This window comes from Camellia sinensis, chromosome 4 (genome assembly GCF_055761805.1).
Source record: "Camellia sinensis isolate YWXY chromosome 4, ASM5576180v1, whole genome shotgun sequence".
NCBI lineage: Eukaryota > Viridiplantae > Streptophyta > Magnoliopsida > Ericales > Theaceae > Camellia > Camellia sinensis.
Window position 1 is genome coordinate 180711918 of NC_138964.1, and position 8871 is coordinate 180720788.

Consider the following 8871-nt stretch of genomic DNA (forward strand, 5'->3'; position numbering starts at 1 on the left):
CAGCATGTTGATAAAAAAATAGAGCACGAAAAATGAACTCTAAACATCAAAATCACCTACACTGTAAACACAATTTGAAATTGATCAAAAAACAAAGAATGAAAAATTAATTCCAAAAATAAAAATCAACTCTATCAAGCTGGCCTCTCTCTAAACAAAAATTCAAAACAAAAATCAAAATCCATGTGGAATCTAAATCGAAAACAAACTTGATTCAACTCCACTAAAAAACATACGCGATCAACACACTGTCAACACTCTTTCAAATTGATTAAAAAACAAATAATAAAAAATTAATTCCAAAAATAAAAATCAACTCTATCAAACTAGCCTCTCTCTAAACAAAAATTCAAAATAAAAATCAAAATGCATGTGGTTCTCCATCGAAAACAAACTTGATTCAACTCCACTGAAAATCTACGCGATCAACACACTTTAACACCTTTGAAATCTCCGACGAAATCTCCACGATCATAGCAATCTTTCTCGTCAACTCCATTGAAATCTTTGACGAAATCTCCACCATGAAATCTCCACTGAAATCTTCGACGAAAACTCCGACGAAATCTCCACTGCAAATTCGGTTTCCAAAATTTATCAGTTAAGTCAACAATATAATATTCAAACAAATTTATATTATAAAGGAAGAGTAATTTAGGTACTTTATAACCTAAAATAATTTTGAGGAACCTTAACCATCAAAATATATTATTTTGGACCTCTTCTCCTCTTAAAAGTACAGGAGGAACTTTAGATCAATTTTTCCAATTTAAAAGGAAAAAAAAAAAAAAAAGAGGCTCGTGTGCCACGCCCAAGCCTCTCTCCTTCTTATCCGCCAGGTCCTCTCTCTCCGTCTCTCTCCATACTGATCGTCACACTCTCTCTCTCTAGTTTCTCTCTCCACTCCAAATGGATCCTCACAAGGTACCGATTCTAACTCTCAAACCCTTTTTTGATCCCCTTCTCCTGAAACATTTTGTTAGTGGATTTCGTCAACTGCTTCATGTCGGCTTGCCATTTCATAGTTTGACTTTCGAGTTTGTACCTTTGTTTCCATTTATAGCATTTTTTTTTTAAATTTTAAAAATGGGTTTTTTTCCTTCAAATTCCCTCTCTGGTCTTGTCGAATTATCTTGCTATTATTCATACACACACTTTGAATCATTTGGTGCAGTATCGCCCATCAAGTGCATACAATTCCCCATATTTCACTACAAATTCTGGTGCTCCTGTTTGGAACAACAATTCATCTCTTACTGTTGGAACAAGAGGTATAGAGATGTCAATCCATGTGCTTGCATATGATTTTTGTTTGTCTTCTTGCTCACTTAACAAATGGGTTTAAAATTACAGTTGGTTTGGATTGAGTGAGTTGATGTCAAATGGAAAAACCAAATAACTTTTTCTTTGTTTGGTTTACTATTTATGTGAGAAATGATGAAAAATAGAGAGTATTCTCTTATGTCCTTTATGGACAAGGTTTTATTTACAACAAAAGTGGTGAGATTTGATGAGAAATGGTTTTGTATATTTTTTAATATCGAGACTGTCCATTAAAATTATAGGATAAATTACAAATATTTGCTTAAAATACGGATTGCACTACGTGATTCTAGAAATTACAAAAAACGCTCTTGTCAAAAAATTTTATTTAACTGAATTAATAGGAAATTACTATTTTATACAACAATAAAATTATTTGAAATGTTAATTGAAACATATTTATGACATCATTAAAAATTATTAATTGACTTGATGATTTATTAATGAAATAAGTCATTTATTATGTGATTAGAAACGTAAACGGATGGAATGTAATTTCTAGAGCTATTTGGGCAATCCGTATATTAAGCAAACCTTAAGGGTGTATTTGTAATTTACCTAAAATTATATGATAAATGATGTACCTAATTTCTTACCTAATAATTTTTACACATACTCCAGTGTGTGTAAACTATTAGATAGAAAATTAGGTATCTAGCATTGCCCATATCACATGCTTTGCTTTCTTACTCATCTCATCTAAACATGATAGTGAGAAAACTCAACTATTTCTTTATTTTCTCACCTAGATGAGAGACTAGAATCATTTATTGTCTTTTCTCACCCAAAGATCCAAATGGAGTAGAGTGAGGAAAGGATCTCAGGCATTGGTGATTGGTTTTTTCTTTCTGATGTTGATGTGGTTATGCAGGAGTATATTCGAAATTTACTTTTTTAATAAGCTAAACCAGATATCTCTGTTCATGCTGTTATCTATGAACCTCATGTGTACAATGCAAATGCACACACACAAACACATATACTATGCATCATACGAGCACTCTGAACATTGCTTTTGTATACCTTTTTAGCTCTCTTTTTTTTTTTTTTTTTTTAAATTAAAAAAAAAAAGAATTTTTTTTTTTTGTTTTTCATGTTAGCAACATGTGCTTTCATTATTCTTTGAATCTTTAAATATTAATTAACACAATTTCTTTTATTTGGCGACTTCCTATATGTGCACTAGGGTTTTACATTTGCTTAATCCATTATCTAACACGTTTTTAATTTAATCTGGGTCATCTTTCTTGGAATGCTGAATATATTTAGCGTTTCCAAGCATTTATCTTAATAAAACGTTACTACCCCGCTGTAACACAGACACCCCCAACATTTGGAACTTGTAAGAGCCGGACGCTAAAGTCTCACCAACGTTACTACCATTACAATTTTTGCTAATGTCAGCCAAAATAATGGTTGATATCCTATATTGCTCTTCTCCAGTTTACAAATCATGTACACCTCTTGACATTTGGATTGTATTAGTTGGATCTAAAAGCCTCATAGATGCTATGAATGGCAACATTTTTGTTGATGCCAACCAAAATAATGCATAATATCTCCTTATGTCACTTCTTTACTTTGTTAATGACAATAAACAACAAAAATAACAGTACTATAGAGATTGCCCCTGTTGCATTTGCCACATGAAAATTTCAATTTGCAATGTTTAATTCGCGACTTTCAATTTACAATTTATATATGGCTAGAGTGGGTCAATGTCTGGTGGAAGTGGGTTTGTGTGTATGTGGAGGTAGAGTTAAGGATGGCTTGTGAGTGTGGTGGAGGTGGAGGTGTGTGACAATGATGCAGGACGTTTTGTGAGGAGCTAGCACTGTTCAGCTATTGGTCAGGAGGACTTTTATGACAATAGAATAAACTGATGAACTTAGGAGGTGGGGGTGTTTGGGTAAGGTTCTCTTTTAGTTTGCTCATATATATATTTTTTTAATCCACAAAACAAGAACAAAATAAACTAATGGGTTAACGAGAAATTTTGCTAGAAAGATTAACATTGATGGTGTTTTAATGTTGATTGGGGTGTGGATGATATTATTTCATATGTCATGAAGTCTCATTGATATATTGAAATGTAGGAGGTGTCTGTATTTTTGCTAAATGTCAGGTGGTGTTTTGTGGTTTTAAAATGAAGTGAAGGGTAAAAGAGTCTTTTCATTGGAAAAATTAATGGTGATGGCCAATATGGCTGAGGGATGATACGACTTCCAAATATCATGGGTTGTTTGTGAATTTTATTGGTAAATTTATGTCGCGTTGAAAAATGTGTGGCCTTAATCTTTTATTTATTCATTAATTTGGATTAAAACCATTATTTGTACTCCTTTTAGTTTCAGTTGATATGGGCCCATTGGTTTTTCTTAACAGGCCCAATTCTCCTTGAGGATTATCATTTGGTGGAGAAACTTGCCAATTTTGATAGGGAACGCATTCCAGAACGTGTAGTTCATGCCAGAGGAGCTAGCGCCAAAGGGTTCTTTGAAGTCACTCATGATATTTCTCAGCTCACTTGTGCTGATTTCCTTCGTGCACCTGGTGTCCAGACCCCCGTCATTGTTAGGTTTTCCACTGTTATACATGAGCGTGGCAGCCCTGAAACTCTGAGGGACCCTCGAGGTTTTGCTGTCAAGTTCTACACTAGAGAGGTGATCAAACTAGTAACTGATCAATTTTACTTATCAGGGTATTTTGCCTGGCTGGTTTTTCATCGTTCTCATTTATATATCATCAACATAGCTTTGTTTTCCATCCCTTATGCTTTGTCTCCTGTGAGTGCATATGTGATGTGATGATGATGGTTTTTGTTATATCACCTTTATTCCCAAAAGTTTAAGCTTTTCGTGAAAAAAGGCTCAACAATGGATGTCAGGCTATCCAACACTCTCCTCACATGCAATCCCATCTTGCACATGGAGATGCAAACATACATATGTAGAGAGAAGTATAATGCAAACACGAAACAAATGCAAATGGAGAAACTTGAATCCAAAACAGGACCCAATCCGAGTTCTGATACCATATTAGATCACCAGTTGTCTCAAAAGCTTACAATGTTAAGAAATACTCCCCACAAACTATATCAAGCTATGCAACAAACTTCATGTCCTTGTAGTCATGCCACATGAGTGATGCGAGTTTGGAATGTCATCATGTTCTGTTATGAGTGGTCGTCCTTTCAATAGTGAAGTATGTCCCATGTGTCAGTGATCTAAGTCCTTTTTAACTACTATCCTTGTTGCCAAATGTTGTCCTAGATTTACCCATGCATAGGTCGAATGTTCTCCTAGCCGCACAGCTGCTCTCTGTTGAGGATAGTTGTGGGATCAAATATGCAAAAAAAAAAACAAAAAATTATCTTTTATTAATATGCTTGCCGCATAAGTGCTGTGTGTGTGAAAGAGTCATTTTGGATGGTGACATCATTATGCTCCAATACTGGTTGGCTGAATTTTTGTCCCTTTTGTGCATTTCCTTCTTAATGTAAGAGTTTTTGTTCATTTATTGTTGGCATAAGATAATATTTACACATGGTGCAGTTTTTTTCACTTGTCGTAATCAATTAGAAAATATAGCTCTTGATTTATGAGCCCTTCATTTGTGAGGTTCACCTTAGCCATTTATGGCATTCAAAGTTAGCATTCATTAATTTGATCGATTTGTACCTTGTCATCAGGGTAACTTTGATCTGGTGGGAAACAATTTTCCAGTCTTCTTCATCCGTGATGGGATGAAGTTCCCTGACATGGTCCATGCTCTGAAACCCAACCCTAAGTCCCATATCCAGGAGAATTGGAGGATTGTTGACTTTTTCTCCCACCATCCAGAAAGCTTGCACATGTTCTCTTTCCTCTTCGACGATGTGGGTGTTCCACAGGATTACAGGCATATGGAAGGTTCTGGTGTTAATACCTATACTCTAATCAATAAGGCTGGCAAAGCACATTATGTGAAATTTCACTGGAAACCCACATGTGGAGTAAAATGTTTGTTGGAGGAAGAGGCAATCAAGGTAGGAGGATCGAATCACAGCCATGCAACTCAGGATCTTTATGACTCAATTGTCGCTGGCAACTACCCTGAGTGGAAGCTTTTCATCCAGACAATTGATCCTGACCATGAAGACAGATTTGACTTTGATCCACTTGATGTGACCAAGACTTGGCCTGAGGACATCTTGCCCTTGCAGCCAGTGGGCCGCTTGGTTTTGAACAAGAATATTGATAATTTCTTTGCAGAGAATGAGCAGCTTGCCTTCTGCCCTGCCATTATTGTCCCTGGTATTTACTACTCGGATGATAAGTTACTCCAAACTCGAATTTTCTCTTATTCTGATACTCAGAGGCACCGACTTGGACCCAACTACCTACAGCTTCCTGCAAATGCCCCCAAGTGTGCTCATCACAACAATCACCATGAGGGTTTTATGAATTTCATGTACAGGGATGAAGAGGTACTCTTTCTTCTCTCGCGTATAGATGCAAGACTTGTGTGGTTAAATAGAAGCTGTTAACATTTATTTTTAGTCATCAACATGCATCAAGGACCATAACAATTTGTGATGGTATCTGAGACTATATATAAATTAAATAATATCTTTGTTTTCCCTACCAAATCGCTCCCCTCCTATCTACTATAATGAGCTATTTATGTTACCTTTGCTCTAGTTATTGATAACTGGTTTTCAGGTCAACTACTTCCCTTCAAGGTATGATTCGGTTCGCCATGCTGAGACTTTCCCCATTCCTCCTACTATTTGCACTGGCAAGCGCGACAAGGTTTGTTTCTCTTGCACTTCTATTGAACATATTAAAAGACTGGATGGATGGTTGAATAAGAATGGGCCAGCTTGGATTAATCAGCTTCTGTATTATCTGTTGAATATGTGGTTTAGCACACCTTTGACATGCTAGTTTTTCACGATTCTAATGGTCAAATAATTAAACTCTGGGTTTTTTGATGAAATGTACTGTTTTAAATTAGTTCAACTGATTATAGTTATAGGCTAACTGTTTCTTTGTTATCAGTGTGTCATTGAGAAGGAAAACAACTTTAAGCAGCCTGGGGAGAGATATCGATCATTTGCACCAGACAGGTATTTGTTTTCTGAGTTTATCAGACATAAGTCAATAATTAGCTTTTGTGGTGTTTTCATGTTCATTTTACTTATTTCTCCCTTATCTTTTATTAGGCAAGAGCGCTTCATCTGCCGATGGGTCGAAGCTTTATCTGACCCAAGGGTCACTCATGAGATACGCAGTATTTGGATCTCATACTGGTCTCAGGTAAATCTTCCATTCTTCAACAAATGAATCAACTATAATCAACACCCGCCACAACCCCCCCCCCCCCCCCCAAAAAAAAAAAATAAAATAAAATAAAAATAAATAAATAAAAGGAGAAAAACGAAAAGAAAAATAATATATATAGAATTGGTGTTCATCATAATTTTTTATTTCAAACTGATGTCATTATACTTGCATTATGGCAAGCACGTCTGGTATTGGGGCAGTGCCATTCGACGTAAGTTTTGAAGTAAATAAATCTAATGCATTTTGTGTTGTGTGGGCACAGGCGGACAAGTCTCTGGGTCAGAAGCTGGCCTCTCGCCTCAACATGAGGCCAAGCATTTAAAGGTGAAGCCTTCACATGACGATTTTTCAGTGTCGATGCTTCCAGCACTCACATGAATAAATCTGATTAGTGATAATCCTCCTGTATTCTAATACATCACTTTGACTTAAATCTCCTGGCACTCACTTTGATAATCCTCCTGTATTCTATTTAGCGTTGTACCATTGGTCCCCTGTTTCTAGTCTGTTTGTTTATTTGTATATTTTTCTTTTGATCATCATTATTTTGCCAAGGTTTTTCATTCATGCCTAATCACGTCCAGTTTGTACCAAAAATGAGTTAGGATGCTGACCCCCAGGTAAGTGACCTGAAAGTAAATTTTTTGGGAAAATTATTTTTAAAAAAAACCCGTAGTTTGACACTAGTAATGAAATAACTTGTGTTTTTATTTTTGTCAATTTTAATCTTAAACTTTTAATTTATCTTCAATCTAAACTATTAACATATTTTTATTAAGTAAAATTGATGGAAAATGATGTTTTAGTCATTAAATTCAAAGAAAAAGACATTTTATGTACATTTATATTGAGTTTAAATTAAACCATAATTTTACATTAAACTCAAAAATGATATTTTCTAATATAGGCAAATGTGATTTGATGAAAAAATTATTATTATTCAATCAATTTGATTTTTTACATATATGTTTTACTTGATATATTTTGAAAAGTGAACGATTCAAATAATTGAAATGGATCTTAAAATGAGTCCAAAAAACACGCAACAATTGCCGCTGCCCTTATCCAAATCCTAAACCACCCCCTCCCCCCAAAAAAAAAGAAAAAAAAAAAGAATTGTGTATTATGGAATTTGTCCTAAGTTAAATTGTACCATTTTCATGCTATATTATATTAAGTACTTAAAAAATTACTCAAAAAAATATTCAAAAAATAAAAATAAATATATTTTATTCATCATGGGTGTGATACCCATCTCATTAATTTTAATTTTACACAACTCACTTCACTTTTGAAATAGATTTCGAAATAAACATTCATAGTACATAACATTTTTATGCGCATTTTTGTCTAAAAAATTGATTATATTGTTTATTAGTTACTGTTATTTTTTCTGCATTTAAAGTGTAGGAGAGTGGGAGGAGACTTTTCAATTATTGGTTTGGCATAAATTATAAAAGTTAAAAAGTTAAAAAATTATTAAAAAAGTCAAAAAATTCATACTATTTGGGAGAAGCTTGTAGGGGAAGCTTAGAGGGCAAAATTATTATTTTGCCCTTTAAATTCAACAATCCAAAAGTCAAGTCAAAAAGTTAAAAAGGTATAATGGTCATTTTATTTTTACGATAATATTTTATTACACATATTTTCGTAAAAAAATAAAAAATTATTCTGAACGTATATATATATTTTTAATCAAAAAGTTAAAAAATACATTTTGCGTTAGTGATAGTTTTGGATTACACAAGTGGTAACAATGTTGCAATAAAAATGCTGATGAGAGAGTTCAAGAGGTTGCAACAAGACTATCAAGCAGGAATCAATAGACCCATATAAGATAAGGGTAAAATGGGAAATAAAATAAAATAATTTGATGATATGGAAAAAAAATATGTTACTGTTGCTAATTGTCAATTAACAATGAAATAAAAAGTGAACTTCAAGGTAGATTAGTATCATTTTAAAAATTAAAGAGAAAATTTCTATAATTATTATTGTGTGAGTGATTTTCCGATCACACTGCCCAACTCAGTATAGAGAACTGGCAGAATAGATGACACCTGGCTGACCTGCAACAGAAAGAGAAGATTCTGGCGGTGATTCATCCACCTGGGGGCACTCCGATGATCAAGTCAGTATATTTCTCAAAGATAATCAATAGTGTTAATCTTACTATTCAGAATACAAATTGCGTACCTTAGACCCATGGAGTGCCTCTCTT

The 8871-nt window shown here is 34.2% G+C and overlaps 1 protein-coding gene across 1 annotated transcript; it reads left to right on the plus strand.

Moving 5' to 3' along the window:
• Positions 1-777: 777 nt before the first annotated feature.
• LOC114297862 (catalase isozyme 1) lies at positions 778-7224 on the plus strand. Its single transcript, XM_028242343.2, has 8 exons — positions 778-924; positions 1175-1271; positions 3709-3986; positions 5015-5791; positions 6027-6116; positions 6366-6433; positions 6530-6623; positions 6913-7224. The coding sequence occupies exons 1-8, from the start codon at positions 910-912 to the stop codon at positions 6970-6972; spliced, it is 1479 nt and encodes a 492-aa protein (XP_028098144.2). The 5' UTR covers positions 778-909; the 3' UTR covers positions 6973-7224.
• The last annotated feature ends 1647 nt before the right edge of the window (positions 7225-8871 follow it).

Bases quoted from the DNA above. Each gene is read 5' to 3' on its own strand.
- LOC114297862 (XM_028242343.2), top strand. The intron at 6,117-6,365 runs GTTTGTTTCTCT...CTTTGTTATCAG, and splicing joins GCACTGGCAAGCGCGACAAG to TGTGTCATTGAGAAGGAAAA. The intron at 6,624-6,912 runs GTAAATCTTCCA...GTGTGGGCACAG, and splicing joins GGATCTCATACTGGTCTCAG to GCGGACAAGTCTCTGGGTCA.